The sequence below is a fragment of the Heliconius melpomene genome, chromosome 13 (genome assembly GCF_056956725.1).
Source record: "Heliconius melpomene rosina isolate 202511_hmr_F chromosome 13, ASM5695672v1, whole genome shotgun sequence".
Classification (NCBI taxonomy): Eukaryota; Metazoa; Arthropoda; class Insecta; order Lepidoptera; family Nymphalidae; genus Heliconius; species Heliconius melpomene.
The window spans coordinates 2,273,512-2,294,058 of record NC_140401.1 but is presented as its reverse complement, the minus strand read 5'-3'; the positions used below and the strand labels follow the sequence as shown (position 1 = coordinate 2,294,058).

The 20,547-nt window shown below is 31.1% G+C and overlaps 4 protein-coding genes across 5 annotated transcripts in view; 3 read left to right on the top strand and 1 right to left on the bottom strand.

Annotated features, from left to right (window-relative positions):
• The window catches only part of ko (Stork-head domain-containing protein knockout), a 375,904-nt gene that overhangs the window by 43,010 nt on the left and 312,347 nt on the right, over window positions 1–20,547 (top strand). The window lies entirely within an intron of this gene.
• Ns1 (Nucleostemin 1) lies at window positions 1,435–6,383 on the top strand. The gene is made up of 9 exons (XM_085195808.1): window positions 1,435–1,594; window positions 1,967–2,256; window positions 3,011–3,200; window positions 3,404–3,628; window positions 4,160–4,343; window positions 4,648–4,870; window positions 5,213–5,320; window positions 5,739–5,903; window positions 6,074–6,383. Exons 1-9 carry the CDS (start codon window positions 1,576–1,578, stop codon window positions 6,350–6,352), a joined length of 1,683 nt encoding a protein of 560 aa, XP_085051934.1. The 5' UTR covers window positions 1,435–1,575; the 3' UTR covers window positions 6,353–6,383.
• On the top strand, window positions 9,975–15,624 carry Calr (calreticulin). Its single transcript, XM_085195811.1, has 7 exons — window positions 9,975–10,135; window positions 10,279–10,383; window positions 10,629–10,864; window positions 12,778–12,975; window positions 13,282–13,491; window positions 14,291–14,626; window positions 14,979–15,624. The coding sequence occupies exons 1-7, from the start codon at window positions 10,048–10,050 to the stop codon at window positions 14,997–14,999; spliced, it is 1,194 nt and encodes a 397-aa protein (XP_085051937.1). The 5' UTR covers window positions 9,975–10,047; the 3' UTR covers window positions 15,000–15,624.
• Window positions 14,974–18,770, bottom strand: LOC146532433 (uncharacterized). Of its 2 annotated transcripts, none has more exons than XM_085195816.1 (5): window positions 18,156–18,770; window positions 17,794–17,821; window positions 17,527–17,679; window positions 17,003–17,017; window positions 14,974–16,126 (listed from the first exon to the last, which is right to left on the bottom strand). In XM_085195816.1, the coding sequence occupies exons 1-5, from the start codon at window positions 18,189–18,191 to the stop codon at window positions 16,017–16,019; spliced, it is 342 nt and encodes a 113-aa protein (XP_085051942.1). In that variant the 5' UTR covers window positions 18,192–18,770; the 3' UTR covers window positions 14,974–16,016. The 2 variants fall into 2 exon arrangements, with proteins under 2 accessions (XP_085051942.1, XP_085051943.1); XM_085195817.1 differs by lacking the exon at window positions 14,974–16,126 and adding an exon at window positions 16,685–16,816 and having other exon boundaries at window positions 18,156–18,250.

Genomic DNA, 20,547 nt, shown 5'->3' with positions numbered 1-20,547 from the left:
AATCATTAACTACCACGTATATTCGATAAAATACACAAAAATAAATTATAAGGGTTGATTAAAAAATAAAATTACATTGGCAGTACCTATACGAATTTAGCTTAAAATTACCAATTCAGGTTACCTTTAAAATAGTAATATAGAAATTTAAGTGGACAAAACATATACCGAATTTCGATCACGAGAAACTTTAATAAATACAGTAACTGATTTTAAGCTTTAAATTTAAATTATCTTATTTATAATATAAATATAAATTTATTAAAAAGTATCTAAGATTTCCCTAATTCGGTAGTAACACGAAATAGCGGACACTTGATAAATAAAATGTCTGCTATTTCGTGAATCGATTTATTGCAATTTTAAAAGGATTTCTATGCTTCCATCTATTTTTTTTTCAATAAAATGTTTTTTTATAGAATACAAAAAAGCATATATTCAATGTTTTATTCGAATAACTTACCTTTGTCTTTCTACAACCTTAAGAAATTCTTACGCTAGTCTTACGGTCGCAAGCATCGCAGACACGTTACAATGCAGTTTGTAGCCAACTCTGCGTTTAAAATGTCGCTATACGCTCAATTTTATCATTAAAATATTGTTACTTAGTTTTTAGACAGTTGAAAGTATAAAGATTATATACCAATATATAGTTTCCGTAAATAATACTTAAATTGCTTATTATTTTTGCCAGAAGCAAAACTCACGAAACCACGTACTATCACGAAGTTACCGTCACTTACCTTATGTCTACAAGTATAGTCTTGACTATGAAAATTACAACTATTATCTTTATAAACAAGTACGGTTCAAAATGTATGTTAAAGTTTGCATAAAAAGGACAAAAAGTAATGAAAACATTTACTTACATAAATTATACTGTGGGTCATTGATATATAAAAAAATAGAAAAGTTTTTTATACATCGATGCTGTGGGTAGGTATAGGTATATTTTTAATGTACAATTAAGTATGCACAAATAAAATTGTTAAACGAGTAAATGCTCAATAAATTTGTTTTATTAAGTAATTATAAACGAAACCAAATGAGAAAAAATATTTAAGTAATTATCTTTAGAGCACTCGAAGAATATACTATACATCATTTATTGTAGATGTGTAAATAATTTTATTATACTTTTTCATTTCATAAGTTGTACACAATGCCATCTGTCGGATAGTATAATATCATTTTTATCAGTTATAATTTGTAGGTTAATGACTAAAGATTAACCGAATATAATATATATTGAAAGGTAATTTTATGGCATCTATTTAAGTTTACAATGATATAATATACTAAATAAGTTAATTTAATAATTTTACCCTTTTTAAAAGAACACAATATGTCAACTAAAGTAGATACGGTAACATTAATTGAAGACAAAACTTTTATGCAAATGGCAACAACAACTAAGCACGGCATGCACGTGTGATTGACTTTGACATTTAATGTCATAAATATATAAAATCGTGGTGCCTAGTGTGGTGTTGTTTTAATTTTTCTTGTATTTTAATCATTATTCCGACGATTAAACGTACTTGAATAGTCTGATTGAACAAATAAAATAACAAAATGGCAAAGTTTAAATTGAGTAAGTTTTGTATATTATTACAGTTTTTGATAGTTAATATTCTTATGTATTTTTATTTTTACTTTGTATACTTTAAATGTTTTTGTTTTTATAATTTTTGTTAAAATATCATTTGTAGTAAGAGAAACAATATGATTTATATATAAAACCTCGAAGTATTACAACAACACATCATTTTATAGGTTAGAAAAAAATATTGCAGTTATAAAATGTGTTATATTTCAGTGGTTGTATATATTAACTAAAAATTCTGTTTGAAATGCACAATATTTGTATAATGAATATCACTCTTGATGAAATTTATACTGTTTCATTGCTCCACCGCTTTAATTTATAAGGAAATAATTCTTATTTGTATAACTTTTATTACAGAAAAGCCATCAAAAAGGCAACCCGCACGCCTTCGATATAAAATAGAAAAAAAGGTTAGAGACCATAATAGAAAACTCAAAAAAGAAGCAAAAAAGAATCCAAAATCTAAAAGAACTAAGCCAATTCAAATACCCAATATTTGTCCTTTTAAAGAAGATATATTAAAGGAAGTTGAAACTGTTAAAAAACACAAGGAAGAAGAAAGACAAAAGAAAAGAGAACAAGCAAAATTAGATAAGCAAAAGAAATTAGAAGAGAAAAGTAATACTACAGTCAGTATGGATACCCTGGTGAGTGTTACTTTAGTATTTATTTATTTTTTTTATTGTGAAAAGCATACATATGACAGCTGACATATGTCAGGGTATGCATAGAGACATTTTGTCACAATATCCTTACATTTAATAAAATATTAATATTATCTTTTTTATTACCGGTCAATTTCCTTCGTGTGTTTTCCATACAATGTGACATTGGAGAAATGAATTGTGCGCAACTGGCACGCTCAAAATACCATATATCAAGAATTAAATTCTAAAATATTAATATATATCACTTTCATAAATATAGTGGAAGTTTTTGACTATAAATGTAACTCAAAAGAATGATTATTTTCTTAAAAATTATGAGAAACTTAAGGCCATTTTTTCTCTTGATAGTAAGCAGGAAAATGACATGGGATTAAAACCACAATCAGCACATTACAATTAGAATCAGTCTTACTGCTCCATGAAAGCTATAAGTCTAAGCTAAATATTGTAATAAAGTATTTGTATTTATTATAACAATTAGAGGCCGTTGTGGCACAGCGGCACAAAGGTGTGACTGTAACATGATGGTTGTGGGTTCAATCCCGACTCCAGGAAGTGAAATATTTATTTACGTTTATATTTCCATTTCTTTGCTCTGGTTTCGAGGCCTCCAGAATTCGGCAGAAAGGAGGGAACAGAGTGTCTTAACACTAGATTCCCTGTGCCTTCCCTGCTGTGTGCGGGATACAGCATGAAGCTGATAAAAATTTGTTAATGATAATTTTCCTTTAAGGTAAAAAATGCACAAGCAAGGGGTAAAGTTCATGAGGCATTTAAGAGTAATGAAAATGAAAGTGATGATGTACAATTTGGTAAAGACAAACAACAAGAGAACTCACTTAAGGCTTATTACAAAGAATTTAAGAAAGTTATCTCAGAGGCTGAAGTTATTCTAGAAGTTGTGGATGCTAGGGATCCATTGGGTTAGTAATTTAAAATTTCCTTTATTGTTTTTTTTAAGATAGTTTTGTCTGAAGTACTTCAGTTTGAAGTACCTTGGGTGCTTAAAATGTGTTATATGTACATCCACTATTCTTAGTCATCTATTTGAACATTTGGTTTAAGCCACAGGCAAAAAGTTTTACATATAACTAAACCAAGAAATAACATATGTTTTAATTATTAGGTACCAGATGCCTCCAAGTGGAAGAGGCAGTCAGAGAATCAGGCAAGAAGCTAGTCCTGGTCTTGAACAAAGCTGATTTAGTACCTCGTAACAATCTAACAGCCTGGCTTAAGTATCTCCGGCGATCAGCTCCGGCGGTGCCATTTAAGGCATCTACGCAAGACCAACAGCATAATCTTGGGAGGCGGAAGATGAAACATGTTGTTAAGGAGAAGGAAATGAAAGGTTAAGATACTTTTATGAATTTTATATACTATAATGATGTATGTAACATTATTTCTGTATCTTAGCAAAATATTGACTGAATTATCTAATATTTTTAGTTCTATATGCAAGGGTGAGGTTAAAAATATGTATACTATATATAAGTACGTTTTTGTATTAAAATATCTTCCATCTGCCATTGTCATGTAGTAGTACAGCATCTGACTGAAAAGCAATGGTTGTAGCAGGGATCTCCACTATCAATTTTATGTCACCACTCTTGTTAAACAAAATGAGAGTGTCTTAATACTATTTCAACTACTGTGCTTACTAGGAAGAGGGAACCCAATGTGAAAATACTGTGAACCCCACTTTCCGTACAACTTTTATCAAATTTTATATGACTATCGCGTTTACACCAGACTGGCTTCACTGCCAATGGCAATGCCCTCAATCATTTTATTTATATTAAACATTTTTACCTTAATTAATTAAGTGTCATTCCCCAGTAGGAAACAATTTTTTATAAATTAAAAATAATAAAATTTCCAGGTTCAGCCTGTGTAGGAGCTGAGTTATTAATGAGTCTCCTCGGCAACTATTGTCGTAATGAAGGCATGAAAACAGCTATAACAGTTGGAGTGGTTGGGTTGCCCAATGTGGGCAAAAGTTCAATTATAAACAGTTTGAATAGATCTAAAGCTTGTAATGTTGGCAGTACACCTGGTGTTACCAAGTATGTATAGCGTTTTGTTTACTTTTATTATGTATTTTTAGATACTTGACTATGTAATGTCACTGTAAATAATGATTTTGGTCTCTAATTTTTTTTTTTAGTTAGTTGGGTAAAGTGCAGTATTGAAATGAGCCATGAAATGAGTAACTACAAAAACTTAATTAATAAAATAATAGTGATGAATAAGTTAAAAAAGTATACAAAATGATTTCACAATAAATGTGTAATAAAGAACATCTTCTTATCAAAGCAAAGTGTGCCTAATAATTCACAAAAAGCTTATCATAATTTCTCTTTCCTACAGACAAATGCAAACAGTCCAATTGGACTCTAAAATAAAAATCCTAGACAGCCCCGGAATAGTTTTTCACACAGGATCTGACAATGATGCCTCAGTTGCCCTCAAAAATGCCCTACGAGTTGGTAGTTTAAAGGACCCAGTGACCCCCGCCACCGCCATATTGAAAAGAGCTCATAAAAATACTTTGGTATCTTTGTATTGTATACCAGAGTTTAATACTCCTCAAGTAAGTTATCGAATAGTATTGTTATGTATCGTTAATATTGTTCTTTAAGCATAAATTAATAATACATTTAATTAATTATTAAATATTTGCGTCGCCCGCTATTATGAATAAAACATTTCAGGTATAAAAAAATTACCCTCATGTGTTTTTCACAACACACTAATAATTTTTATTAATCATTACTTATAATTTTTAATTTAAATATTTACTAAAAGTAAGATATTTTCTAATTGTATGTCCCACGCAGCGCCTAATTTTCGAATCACTGCGTGTTAAAAACGTAAGTCTACACCGTATTTCGTCAATTTATTTTAATTACACATTATCGTTTATTGTTTAAAGGAATTCTTCGCAAGTGTAGCGTCTCGTATGGGGAGATTTAAGAGGGGTGGAGTACCAGACCAAGAGGCAGCTGCAAGAATATTACTAAACGACTGGAATACTGGGAAGGTGAGACATTTGTACATGTACGGTCAACAAGTCGTAGCTGCCCTGAAGTTAGCTGTAGATGGCTGCGAAGATTTGATTTTAAGATTTTTCTTCCTTTTGATTATTTTTTATACGTTACTTTAATATATATTTTTTTATTGGTATGTTTCACATATTTAATCACACTATGGATGGAAAAATATTTTAGAAATGTATATTAATGTGGCGGGAGAAACAAATAAAATGTCTCGGAAATTAGTCGGAAAATGTCTTAACACTGAATTTTCTCTGACTATATTGCACTCCGGGATGCAATGAGAATCACAAAAAATATATATATTTGTACTTTAATGATATTTTTATATTAAACTTATTAAAGTCCAAGTATAATATGTATAAACAATTTTAAATAAAAAGCGATATATGGTTTATATTTTAGGTTAGGTACTACACCGAGCCTCCAGAAACACCGGATTCAGAAGTACATGTCGGTGCTAAAATCGTTTCGAACTTAGGTCAGGATTTCGACATCAATGCATTTGAAGCGATGGAAGCGGAAACCATTGATACATTAGGCATAAATGATGCAGATGATGCTATAAAGGTAAATCAGTTTATTCAAAATAGGAAGTTTTATTTATTTTTCAGAACTTCAAATAATTTACCATCAGATTACTAAAGGCCTCAGATCTGAGAAGAACTGGCGCAAGAAATTCAGCGGGATTTTTTTAAAAATATAATAATAATAATATTGTTTTTTTTTGTTTATTTTAGATCACAAGCACAGGTCCAGTTAAAGCAGCTGACGAAGATATGCAAGTGGACGAAGATGAATCTAATCTTCTTCCCAAAACTTTAAACATAGCACCCAAAATAGCAAAAAGTAAAAAAGTTGAAGTAGACATTAGCAACACTTTAGATGGCAACACTAAACAGAACAAAATGAGAAAAATGCAATTTAAAAAGGATAAAAAGAAACGAGCCAGAGATGAGAAAAAAGCAATAGAATTATCAAACTTGATGGATCAAGCAATTGTGACAGTGAAAAATTGATTACTGATAAATAAAAGTATTGTTACTGGAATTGTCTTATTATTTAAAATTATTATAACACCGTAGACAACGTCATATTATCGTCCTAAATGAGCCACAGCGTCATTTAACTGTAAAGTATTTTTTTGGTTCACCTTATATCCTGCACATAACAGGTTAGGCAGTTCATAAAAACACTTCCGTTTTGCACTTTCCGCCGAATTCTGGAGGCATTGCATGTTAAGTTGCCGATCTCTATGCCGCGTTGGCGTGCGCGGGCGAGAAATCTAATAAAATGCTCAATATTTCATTTCTTCGGGTGGGAATCGAACCAACTGAAAAGAAGTATTAATACAATAAATAAAACTAATTTACTTATTATTATGAGATACCTACCTACTCATTATTGTCCTTTTTTTAACATCACCTGTATCTCGCACACAGCATGGTAGTGGAAAGTAGAAACCTAGTGTTAAGACACTCCGTTCCTCATTTTCCACCGAAATCTAGACGCATTGTGTTTTGAGAGTCGAAACTCAATGGTGAGCATTACCTCTACACCAAAGCGAAGAAAATTAAAATTTTAATTTCTTTTTTGTTACTAATCTATATATATAAAATCGAAAGGTTACTCACTCATCACGAAATCTCATAAACTACATGTGCTAGGGATCTCAAATTTTGCATAGGAGTTACTTATAGGACGTAGGTGCTCGCTAAGACGGGAATTTGCAATGTTCGATTTCTAAGGGGTTGTTTTTGGGGTCGAAAGTTTGTATGAAACATCGTTACTACAAATGAAAGCAGTCTCAGATTTTGCATAGACGTCACTAGGACGTAGTCATAGAGACACAAATTAATAATAACATAGTTCACGCGGGTGAAACCGCGAGCGGGCCGCTAGTTATTTAAATAAAACGTATAATTAACATAACATATAATTATATATTAACATTTAATTGTTATGTTAATTATATGTTAAATTATTAACATATAATTATATCTTACAAATTCTAACATTACTGTTTTCAAATTTAATATTATTTATGTGTATTTTAAGCATTTTTACAATATTATGCGACGATACTACACCTACTTATTTCATATACCTACCAAGTTTAAACAACTGATAAAGAAAAACTTGATATACCTACAAATATGTTATTTTCTTTTGCTTAATGTTTACTAAATATGTACAAACCATTAATATTAAAATTAAATAGGCACTTTTTCCAAGGCTTAGAAAACATACAAAATAAATATTATACTTACCATATTGTCCATAGCGAGACTACCATCTGTGACCTCAATATAAAAATTTACCATAATAAATTATTGGAAAATAAATAAATCAGCTTCACGCTGTATCCTGCTTACAGCAAGGTTGGCAGAGGGATCCTAATGTTAAGTCACTGTGTTCCCCATCTTCCGCCGAATTCTGGGGGCGTTGGGTATTGAGCAGCGGACTGAACGCAGCGCATCGTCTTGTTACCACTGCGAGGAAATGAAAATTCCTCAATTGTCCAAAGTGAGGAACGGTAGAATCTTAATGGGAACGGAGTGTCTTAAAACTAAGTCCTCTGCCTACACTGCTAAGTGTGAGATAGATGAAACTAAAAAAATAAATAATGTAAAAACCCTGGTGTATACAGCTTTTCGATACGATACGGATAACCTTTTCGTTATCAAACAAACGTTAACGTTTAACGTTCAAAAACATATTAAAAGTTGTTCACAAAAATATACATAGGTACTTAATTAAACTGTTGTGGCGCAGCGGCACAGCGTCTTACTATAAACTAGACAGTTGTGGGTTCGATACACACTTGGAGGTAGACATTTATTACCTCGCTCTGGTAACAAAACTCTGACTTTGGCCCTGGGTTCTGCTATTCATCATGTATTTCAAGAAAAAATGAACGTGGGGATCGGAGTATTCTATCACTTATTTTCTATTCTGCTAAATGCGAGATGTAGCGTGATGCTAGAAAAATAATTTACCCAATGGTACTATGCTAATTACGTTGTATCAAATTTAAAGCTTTGGTGAGCAAGTAGGTACCTTTATTAGCGTATTTAAAGATATTTTCTGGGAGGACCTTGCTAGACTTTAGCTTTGAACAGATATGTATCGTGTAAATGTTGTTTTTTGTAATTTTTAGGATCAAGATTGTTGTAAGTAAGATATTTCTGTCTATACTGGGGTGGGCACGGCTCACCCAGCTCCCGCCCTTCCTACGTCCATGAGTACCTTCCATTTTTCCTAGAGCAAGGAAGTAAATATCCTGCTGTTGTGTTAAATAGTTTTCCGGGATACATCCAATTAAGTAGTGTTATTAAAATTAAATTTTCTATTTAATATAAAATAATGAATAAATAAACATTATAACAGTAATTGTGTAACTTTAAAACATGATCTTTTATAATAATCATTACTGAAATATAAATATTCTATGAAAGAAAACCATAAATTTCTTATTTTGTTTTTACATTAACAATCTACTACACTACTAACCCCCGTTGTAGCGCAGGGCCACATGCGTGCTACTGTAAACGCGACATATTGTGGGTTCGATTCCCACTCGACAGAATGAAATATTTAATATTTTGGTTTCTTCGTTCTGGTAAGTGTTAACTGGGCAAAGGGCAGTGTTGACTTCCGCCCCTCAACACGTAATGCCTCAAAAGTTCAACGGAAAGTGGGAGAAGTGTAATGAGTACGGAGTGTCTTAACACTATATTCCTAGGATCCCTCCGCCTGTCCTGCTATGCGCGGAATACAGTGTGAAGTTAAGAAAAAATACTATATGTACCTCACCTATAGAAAAGATTAATTACCTGCCTTTAGTATACAATACTAAATTATGCTAGGTAGTTAGATAAAAACAAATCATATCTAATTTAAAGATATAATTTGAGTTAAAAATGATGTATAATTAAATTAATCTAAAGCTATTTTAAATTTATGTAAAGACAAATAATATAAATATAAATAAAGACAAATATTTCTAATATTTGAGAAAAACGAAGGACAATACAAAAAAGATCTTATTTTTAATTTAATTTATTGTACTTCATCAATTCATAGTCTAGTCCACGTAAAGCACATATTTTGTCTCTTTTACACACATTGAAGAATATATACACATCTCTTTTTGCTGTCATGTGTAACGCCGATTGGTGGATTGGTTACATGCGAAACTTCTAGATCAATGAACTGTAATAATTAGTTATTATTTTATACTCAATCACAGGAGCTTTAATATTATTTACTGAAATAACATTAATTACCTTTAAATCATGTCTGCAATTTTTTTGTAGTAAATGAAACGTAAATATAAAACTAGTAAAAAAATTGCGAAAATTTGTATTTTCGCGCCATCTTTATAAGTATTTTAAAACCCGTGTGTTCAATTTCTATTTGCTAACGTTGACCAATAGAATCGTTCCATCTGTCTGCGTAATGCGACGTCATTTTCCAAGGCTTCTTGTTTTAAGTCTCGTTCACTCTTGTGATTTTATTATATTTACATCTCTGTCTCATATTCCGTAACACTTATACCTTTCTCTTTTTATAGTGATTGTTACCTATGAGTGTGAATGAAATGGAAATACAACGCAATTAGCCGGTAAAAATTAAATAACAGTCGAGTCGCCAAATTCTGAACTTATTCGTGGCTTGTTCTTTACCGGAGAAGGTAGTGGTGACGTTCAAAATGAAATCCTTATTGTTAGCGTTTGCTAGCTTTTTAGTATTATGTTCTGTTAATTGTGATGTATATTTAGACGAAAAATTCCCTGATGGTAAGTTTTTTGTATACATATTTAATATATTATATACTTAATATAAATGTCGATACATGCCGGTCTTGATTTATCGATTTTCCGAATGCCGGCTTCTTTCAGAAATATTTAGCGTTTATCTTATAGGTTGTATTTCTTTTTAGATTCATGGGAATCCAAATGGGTATACAGTGAACATCCCGGCAAAGAATTCGGCAAATTTAGGCTGACCGCTGGAAAGTTCTTTAACGACCCGGAGGAAGATAAAGGTAGGTACTTATATGCGCCTTTCTAACGTGTAAAAAAACTATTCTTATCTTTTATAACGTTCTTTTATTATAATTTTATGATGTTTCTTTGAATATACTAGCACTATCTTTTTAAATTGATAAATAGTTGTATTCATATGTAGACGTGTCAACTATACTCATACACGCCTTTCGAAATCATCATTATCTATTAGTCTCAAAGTAAACATAATTACTATAACTTAATTATATTTTTATTTAAATAGGTTTACAAACATCTGAAGATGCTAGATTTTACGCATTGTCCCGCAAATTCGAACCTTTCTCAAATGAAGGCAAGAACCTCGTGGTTCAGTTCTCAGTCAAGCACGAACAAGACATTGATTGTGGAGGCGGTTACTTGAAAGTATTCAATTGCGATTTAAACCAGCCTGATATGCACGGAGAGTCCCCATACGAAATTATGTTTGGACCTGATATCTGCGGACCTGGCACCAAAAAGGTAAGTTACTTAAAAAAACCTATTTTTCTTCATAAGCTACTTGATATTCAGGTCATATAAGTCTATAATCTACATATGTATATGTAACTGGTTATCTTATACATCATTATGTCACTGCTGTAGTATAATCGGCACTTATCAATGTAAATTTTAAATTTTAAAAACAAATTCTTTGGATAAGCCAAAGAATAATTTTATTTAAATTATTAAATATACTTTTCTTTTTTCATTATAAAATTAACATATAACTAAAAAAAGCAGTCTTGTTGCCCATATCAATCTTTTTACCAGAGTGATGAATTTAAAATAATTTATACTCCAAATTGAACCCACATATGTTGAGTTGAAAGCCACACACTGTGTTACTGCAGCCTCATTAATAATTTAAAATATTCAATTCTTTATAACATAAATACATTTTATAACATACAACTATATGCACCCTATTAATATTAAATAGAAAATAAATGGTTTGACTCGACAATTTCCCATGAAAGGAAACATGCAATTTAAATAAATATAGTCATATTTACAATAGAAAATGTTGCATGTCATATCGGCATTGAGATTCATATCAGCTATTGTAGTATTTATATAAAATTATAATGAAAGCTTTTAAACAAGTACTCGAATATTTAGTCCATGGTAGCACAGTGTGACGTCAGTTTGTAAGTGCAATGGTTATGGGTTCACACACGCGAACTTTGGTGGTAAGGCAAAGTTACCATACAATTTCTTTGATGTAAAACAGTGAAATTAGAGATGTTAGTGTGAGCTTTAGTAATTTTTTTTATTTAATATATTTTTTAAAATATTTTTACTTGCACAGCTAATGAGAGTAAGCATATATTACAATAATATATATAATTTGGATATGTTTTAAACAAAAAATAATTGGAACGTACCATACTCATTAGTAATGCCAACTTAATTTCTCTTATCAGAATTTTTTATAAGCACATTGTACCTATATGATAGGCTATCACTTAACAACCTACAATTTATTAGATTTTTTTTTAAAAAGAGTTAATAAAAAGCTTTTCATGGGATGAAAAAAAAATGTTTTATAATATAAATTTCTATTTTATTACTTTTATTAATGACTTTGCTTAAAAAATAATTATATCCTATTCAAATAGAATAATATCTAATGAAGTTTTAATTGGAAATTATCCATTTCAAATTGTTTTCTTAAAATATATTGTGATTAACTAATTGACTGCTTAATAGGAGTTAAATTAATAATTAATAAATTCATTTTAAAATTATCATTTATTTGTGTAAAATAATCATTGACATATAAAAGTAAGTGTTAAGTAATTTATCTATTGAATTGTAAAGATTGCTTATCTTTACCGTTTACCGTTTTTGCCTTTGAGTGCTTAAAATATAGATATTATTTTCTCTGTCAGGTGCCAAATCTATATCAGTTTATTATATAAAAACTGAATAACATGTCAATAAAGTTACTTATGCTTATATTGGACTTCAAGCATATTTAATTTATAAGTCGAAAACTTAAAATGTGGTCAACAAGTAGCTAGAATATTTGCTTATATGACATGATATGATGACATAAAAATAGTGTTAAGTTTACCGGTCAATAGTGTAATATAATATCAAAAAGTCCCACAGTAACAGTCATATGAGAGGTATTTTCCGGGGGAGGGGTCTGGCGTGAAATATTATATATATATAATGTTGTATAATAGAATCTTTAAATCCAATCATGTTTTAAAAATTTTTTTTTATAAAAAATTTCAATGCCGATTTGGGGTGGGCATGGACCACTCAATCTCTAATCTCCTACAGCCGAGACTGATGCTCTTGAAATTGTGTTTTTTCTTCAATAATCGCAGCTTGCCTTACAGTATTTAAATTTATCTTAATGACAACATTATTTTTGTCCTCAGGTGCACGTCATCTTCAGCTACAAGGGCAAGAATCATTTGATCAAGAAAGAAATTCGTTGCAAGGATGACGTCTACACACACGTCTACACTTTGGTTGTCAAACCTGACAACAAATATGAAGTCCTCATTGATAACGAAGTTGTTGAGTCTGGAGAACTTGAAGCTGACTGGGACTTCCTTGCACCTAAGAAAATCAAGGTTTGTGCAATTTCTATTTGTCTAATACACAGAACTATACTAACTAACTACAGAATATTGTATTTTCATATGAAAATATAGGATTAATAATAAATTATATATAATTAACCTACTCAAAAAATGTATAAATATGTACATACTTTTTTATTATTTTATACTTGTATATTATAAGAGAAGCATACACATAATTATATGCTTATAAATTTATATTTTATGTCAATACCAAAGCGGCACTGAAGGACCAAAACAAAAATTTCTTAAATATTCCCCACATTTAAAAAATTAACATCCACAACCATATTCCAGGACCCAGAAGCCAAGAAACCAGAAGACTGGGATGACCGTGCCCAGATCCCTGACCCTGATGACAGTAAACCTGAAGACTGGGACAAGCCTGAGCACATCCCTGACCCTGATGCCGCCAAGCCTGACGACTGGGATGATGAGATGGATGGTGAATGGGAACCTCCCATGATTGATAACCCTGAGTACAAGGGTGTTTGGGCTCCTAAGCAGGTAACTATTATATTTTTTAGTTTCATGGTGTTGTGCATTTAGCAAGGTTGGCACTGGGAATCTAGTGTTTAGACACTGATTCATGCCCACCTGTGGGAACTGTGTCCTCAACTGTTTCCTTTACTGTCAGGTGCTGTGGTGCTGTATCACAACTACCTCTTACAATTTTTTGTTTCTTTTCATATAGAAAATATATATTTTATTTAACTTTATTAATGACAGGAAATATTAAGTAAATGATAATATATAAACAAAATAGATAAAAATGTTTCTGTTACAAAGGAAATTACTTTCTAATGTATGTAGTAATTCAAATAAGAAATTGAACCATTTGAATATTGTATAAAATTTGCACAAATTTAAATAAGTTGTATAAAAATTCTACAAAAAATCAAATGACTCATACATACATTAAATGATAGAGCGATAATGCTAATTTGTAATGTGCTTTCCGTAGACGTAGTTCGTTGCCCTCCACCGTTATGTTTAACTTTCGACGTCTAATTCCGTTTCGTAACGTTTTCAGCAAACATACTCGACTCTCGATTGTTCCGCGGTCGTTGCCTTTTCAATTTGAATTTTTCTATGTATCTAGCTGTTTGTTGTATTGTATATAGAAATGAAAAGATTTTTTTCTCAAGCACATGACACTTGTTTTTCTGTTTCGTATTTTATTTGATTACATTGTTCCTGTTCACCCTGTTACAGCATGATAAAATAATAATTATTTCCTTTCCTACATAAATATTTTTTCTATAATTTATAATTGTCATATTCATAAAATTATATTTATCAACAGATCGACAACCCTGCATACAAAGGTCCATGGGTCCACCCCGAGATCGACAACCCTGAATATGTTGAAGACAAAAACCTTTACAAACGCGATGAACTTTGCGCAGTCGGTCTCGATCTTTGGCAAGTCAAATCTGGTACTATCTTTGATAACGTCCTTATCACTGATGACATTGAACTGGCCAAGGAACGAGTGGAGGCAGTCAAGAAGACCATTGAGGGTGAAAAGAAAATGAAGAGCGAACAGGATGAGGCTGAAAGAGAGAAGGATAAGGCTGAAAAGCCTGAAGATGAGGATGACGAGGACTTGGATGATGAGCTCAAGGAAGGACCACCTGCAGTAAGTTTCTCACAATTGATGAGTTTGCTATATAATAGTTTATTTAACTTGAAAATTGTCAAATCTGACAGCCTTCATAGTAAGAAGTTAATTTTAAACAATTCACAATATGTGATGTAGGTTTGATTCCCAATTTAAAGATATTAATAAATATTTTAGTTTCTGCTTTTAGGTTGGTGCAATAATTAAAATGTCAATATTAATAATTCTGTAATGACGTAATTGTATTGATATGTTGTTTCATTGATAATACTATGCAATTGAACAATTTTTATTTATTTTCAACCCCCATTTTTTGCTAAACATGGTACAGTAAAATTAAATATTCTGATCCTATATTGTCTCTTTGCAGGATGACCACGACGAGCTGTAAGAGTGTAGTGCCAGTTCAAAGACAATTAGTACCGAACGGTACAGTGTGCGATACGCATTTATCCGGTCGAAATAGATTTAGAAAATCATAGCGTGTGACTCGAATTCCATTTTATACTATCGGCCAACGTCATAAGCGTAATTAGAATATGGAGAACGTTGTATAGTACGGGCGTCGTGTCGTGGCCGCTCTAAAGTTAGCTGTAGATGGCGCGCAGACTTGTTTTTAGGAATTTTCTTTTTGATTATTTCCTTTTCTAGTGAGCAATGTTCGAAAGTTCTAAGTCAAACTTCAAACGGCCACGACTTGTCATTCGTACTGTACTAAGAGCCTATTGTAGGTCTAAGAGTAATTCGCCATAGGAGTACACGTTTAACAGTAAATTCCCTAGTCTCATTTGGGGTCCTTTTCCCCCATTCCTCTATATTCCATTTACGCGTATGTAAGTGCGTCTGTGTACTGATTTTTGTATATAATGCGCTCAGTTTTGTTATTTATATGCGGCACTGTGTGTCGGGTGTATGTGCGTTTGTGTCACAACAACAACAACAAAATGGCGTTTTGTTGTGACACGAGCGAGTGTGTTATCAGTTTTAAATGAGTCTGATTAAATTAATATAATTGATTTTTGATTGTTTTATTTTATTTTTAGTTAACCTCTTAATCAATGAATAATGATGATAATTAGGTATAATAATAATCTGGTTTGGTTGTTTTATGATACAAAATTAATTTTAAACTTTGTTTATACACATGTTATGGTAGTGGATTTGGTTCCAAAAAAAAGATATAAAATAAAAGAACTACTTTTTGGTCTTCAGTCATATGTGGGAAATGTGTGACAGTAAAACTACGTACTTTACTTTTTTACTCGCAAGGAAGTCAACATTTTAGACTTAGAATTGTAAATACATTTTGAAAGTAATATTCAATTTTGAGATAAAAACGATAAAAATTAAAGAAAAACTTAAATTAATTCAGTACAATTTAATCACATTTATTATAATGAAACAAAAATCATAATTGCATTAAATATGACACGAAATTAACATAACTTTCTACTAGCTGCTGAAATACTCCTTTGCTCTCCTCCTCTTTTTCCTTCTTATGGTGCTCCTCCCAATGTGCTAATTTTGAGTGAAATATAAATATTTTTATTCAATCAAGTACAAGTTGTGTATTCTTATAACTTTTGGAAAACTAAATAAAGCAAATATAAAGTGATTATTACAAATAATTTAATACTTTACTGTGAGTCAGTATAAGAATTATAGTGGTTAGCACTATGCGTGTGACACTTAAAATTAGAATATTTGCAAAAATATTCTCTTGTTGATATGAATATTGAATAGTGAAAACTTTATAGGATATTTCGTTGTAATATTACATTATAAATTAGTAAATGTTAACTTAAAACAATGATAAAAAAGTTTGCTGAGAGTAATAGTATGCAAGCAATTATTGCATTAATTTAATACATCTATTTTTTAGTATAATTATAATTACTGTTATTTTTGAATCCCCTATAAAAGAATCCTAAGATTTCTATTCTATTTCGGAGTGTGCTAAGACGCCATATTAGTTATATTCGCATACAGTAATTATTAGTACAGCTAATCAATAATAGATGGCGCCACGATACAATTTTTCTAATAAAATTCTAAATAATTTTAATTAGTAAAGATAATAACCAAATAGTATATTTATCTATAATGAAGGCAAGCAAATATAGTCTCGTATTTTTCATATTAAGAAATCAGTCTACAAATACAGTTTAAATTCTCCTTATTTCTTCTTATCCAATCATTTCATTTCAACTGAAAGAAATTTACATTTCATTTTAAATATATTTTGATTATATTATAAACTTTTAATTAAGTCGTATACGTCATATTTTTTTTAGCTGTTAAGTACGTAAAAAATTAATAAACAATTTTTTTCGTGCATTTAGATAAAAAGAATATACGATTTAATATAAAAAAATGAGTTTTTGATATACTTACAAAGAGACTCCAACACTGTAACAAAAAAGAAGTTAGTGATAAAAATTATATACAAAATTATATTCGTAATTTTGTTAATTTTATAAAAAAAAACATTTTCCAAAAAATTTCATCACCACCATCGTGGCGCAATGGCATTTTTATATAAATATTTCTATGACTGAATGCGTGGCGTTTATGGGTTCCATTCCTATTCGGATGAATGATTTTTTTTTATTTACTAGCTCTTTCTGCAAAAACAAAACGCGCCGTTAAGTCTACCACCCAACACGTCATGTCTCGAATTCAGGTAGAAAGCGGAGAATGAAGTGTTTTGACACCAAATTTTGTCTACCATTCTATGTACCTAATGGTAGAAGCGTAAAACTTAAATGCGTAAACCTAAGACAGGAATTGAAAAATAAGGACGAATATTTAATATTTTCAATGATTAGGTTATTTAACAGCAACATTTAAAGGTTTATTGTTGTGATTGTTTATATGAATACCAAATAATATTTTTAAAATAGTAAAATTATACTAACTTTTCTCTAACTTCTTGATCTGTTTCTTTTTCTCCTTCTTTGGTTTCTCCAATTCTTCGGACACGTCTTTTTTGTCTTCTTTTGGCTTCCTTAATCTTTCAGGCTTAAAGAGCATGTCGAATATCTCCTTGCAAGGTTCTGGAGCGGCGTCAACTGCAAATATTTTAAATATTTACTTAAGAATTTATGCGAAATTTTTATTTGATATAAACTGAGAGTTTTTAATTACGTTACGTTCATTTATTAAGATTTACAAGTAAATAATACCTTCATTATCTGCCACCAAGGTTAAAATCTGAAATAATGAGTTAATCAATTTAATTTTACATTTATTTATTTTTTGCCTTTTAAATTCTTATAAATAAATAATTGTACAATATATTTACGAATGCTTGTGCAAGTATTTGGTACAATTATTTTTTTATTTATAAATAATATTGGATAAAATATAAATTTACTATAGATTGTATTTTACTAAAAACAATTAATATACCTAGTTATGCTAGGCCACCAAGCTTGGCCTTGGGAAAATGGGATCCACATTCTATATAAGCATGCCTGTCTATATAGAATCTGGATCCCATTTTACTATTTTTTTTATTTAATTAATAAATATATGATTTACTTACCAAGCTAAAAACGACTAGGGCTGTGGAACCTAACATGTTGACACGTGAATTATTAGCTTTAACTATTGTATGTCCAACATAGAAGTATTCTTATATATGGAGTTTCTGTCATGGCGCGTTACACGGTTAGTTCTTACAAAGAAGAATATTTAATTTTATATTCTTGTTTACAATGGTCATATCAGTTACGGGGAAGAAGAATGTTAAAAATATTTGGAATATAAATAAAAATTGTACAAAATACTTACAATGTCCTTTGTCCAGTGGAGGTACCTACTGTTTGTTTCGGGCTTCAGTTATTTTGAAGCGATGAACTCTTCCGAATAATAGAAGATAATAAGTATTGAGAATAATACTTGGTTTATTTTGGACTGTTTGTTAGTCACTGATTACTTTAAGCCGGATGTTGCGGATCCTAGGTTTATGCTTTTACTATTATGACCAGACAATGATAATTTAGTGTAAAGTGAAAAGACTCTCTGTTCTCCACTTTTACACACGAATTCGAGACATTATGTATTAAGTGGCTTAACTCAACCCAGCACGTTATCTATCAAAGCGTGAAACGAATACAATCTAAATATAATCATATTTCCCAGTGGGTACCGAACCCACAATCATCACGCTTACAACGTCGTTTTTATGTAACGAATACACTAAAATATAATTTGCTTCTAAGATTTATTGACATTTTAAATGCAAATTATATTTAAGCTCTTTCCATTGTGTTATTTAAACTAAATTCTCAAAAACCTTATCCCATATAACTAACTATATCAACTGTTTTATCACAGAGGTAGAGGTATATGATGTTTATTTTCGGTCGCCTCTAGAAAGGGCGCGTTGTTGTCTCAGCCACCCCCTTACAAGCCCCTACAGACATATGGAAGGCAGTCTACACCATTATGGCGAAGGCGTAAAGACGAATCGTATTTTTAGAGTGAAATATAATGATTTCTGGAGGGTTCTGTATGATAAGGATGTGTCAACAGACCACTCGCCCCTCGATCCGGTGTTGAAACACATCACCGGTGTGTTTTGAGGTGTACTCGTATAAACAAAGGTTTTATTACTCTCGTCTAAACTTAGGAAGTCGGGGACCTTCTTTGGGTTTGTTTATGATTTGTTACTTAGTAAAACATTAGCTTTATTGACTTGTTGATTCGTTTAGATTATTTTTGTTTTCACTTTTTGTTTAGTTATAAGCTTTACCATAGCGATATAATTATAAGGGGCCAATTCTAAACATAATTATCACTCTGATGTCGAGGCAAAGCGTGACGTTGAGTGCCGCTACTCCTCACGCAATGCGTGAATAAAGAAGTTTCTGAAGGGGTAACGGAGTGTCTTAACACTATGTTCTGTAATCCCCTCTGCCTACCCTCTTATGTGCGGGATACATTATACAAAAAAACTGTTTATTTTTCATTCGATTTAAATAATTAAAGTTAAGACCTACAAGCATATAAAACATAAATAAATATGTATTTATACAAGGAAAGCCACTAAAACTTGTATAAAAGTAATCTGTAAGTACCAGCAACTAGACTGACTGCCTGCTTAGCAAACAAGACGGCGCAATTTTAAGTGCTGTGTAAATCTTAATTTTATTAAGTCGAGCGAGCGATCGTAAACTACTCTTCAGGCTTCCATCACAAAACATCAACAAACCGAGATACTTCTCCAGGGAATTGAACTAAAAATTGTACTATTACTGTATATCTAGCATTAAAAATGTTATTATTGAAATTGGAAATAAGTAATATATTGCATTGTATAAATGACAATAGATAAATAGAAAAAGATATAAGGCCAATCGTGTTGCAGGAATATAAGCGTGCGGCTGTAAACTAGACAGATTGTGGGTTCGATTCCCACTCGAAGAAATTAATACTTTTATTCTTCGATTTGGTAACGAGGCAAAGCGCGGCGTTCCACCACTCAACACGTAATGCCACCAGAATTCGGGAATGCGGGATGTGGGGAACGAAAATGAATATTAAGACCTTTAAGAATGATAATATAAAAAAAGAAAACTGAACTAAATGCAAAAAATTACTACCCGCATGCTGATTTAGAGCATATTTGCAAATCATTGTTTATATTATGTGAATATATGAATAAAATGAATATATGTATGCTTACCACAGAACAAATACGTGAAAAATTAATGAATAATATACGTTTCATTTATATTATATAGTTTTATATTAAAAAAACTGCAATAACCTTTGATTTTGCCCGACACAGTAGACTGTAAAACCACATGACGGACGCCCTTAATGGAAGCTTTCCCTCTTATATTCTTATAATTTCAACTCAGAAATCGATATGAATTCGATTAGGGGAAGGAAGGACATATTAATGCAAGTCGTTTTATACGTCCTGAAAC

Excerpts from the sequence above, each read along its gene's own strand:
- Ns1 (XM_085195808.1), top strand. Across the intron at positions 3,629-4,159 it reads TAAGGAGAAGGAAATGAAAG|GTTCAGCCTGTGTAGGAGCT; the intron begins GTTAAGATACTT and ends TAAAATTTCCAG. Across the intron at positions 5,904-6,073 it reads ATGCAGATGATGCTATAAAG|ATCACAAGCACAGGTCCAGT; the intron begins GTAAATCAGTTT and ends TGTTTATTTTAG.
- Calr (XM_085195811.1), top strand. The coding sequence starts at position 10,048 with ATGAAATCCTTATTGTTAGCGTTTGCTAGCTTTTTAGTATTATGTTCT. Across the intron at positions 10,136-10,278 it reads AGACGAAAAATTCCCTGATG|ATTCATGGGAATCCAAATGG; the intron begins GTAAGTTTTTTG and ends ATTTCTTTTTAG. Across the intron at positions 13,492-14,290 it reads GTGTTTGGGCTCCTAAGCAG|ATCGACAACCCTGCATACAA; the intron begins GTAACTATTATA and ends ATTTATCAACAG.
- LOC146532433 (XM_085195816.1), bottom strand. The coding sequence starts at position 18,191 with ATGTTAGGTTCCACAGCCCTAGTCGTTTTTAGCTTG. Across the intron at positions 17,822-18,155 it reads CCCTAGTCGTTTTTAGCTTG|ATTTTAACCTTGGTGGCAGA; the intron begins GTAAGTAAATCA and ends TCATTATTTCAG. Across the intron at positions 17,680-17,793 it reads CTTGGTGGCAGATAATGAAG|TTGACGCCGCTCCAGAACCT; the intron begins GTATTATTTACT and ends AAATATTTGCAG.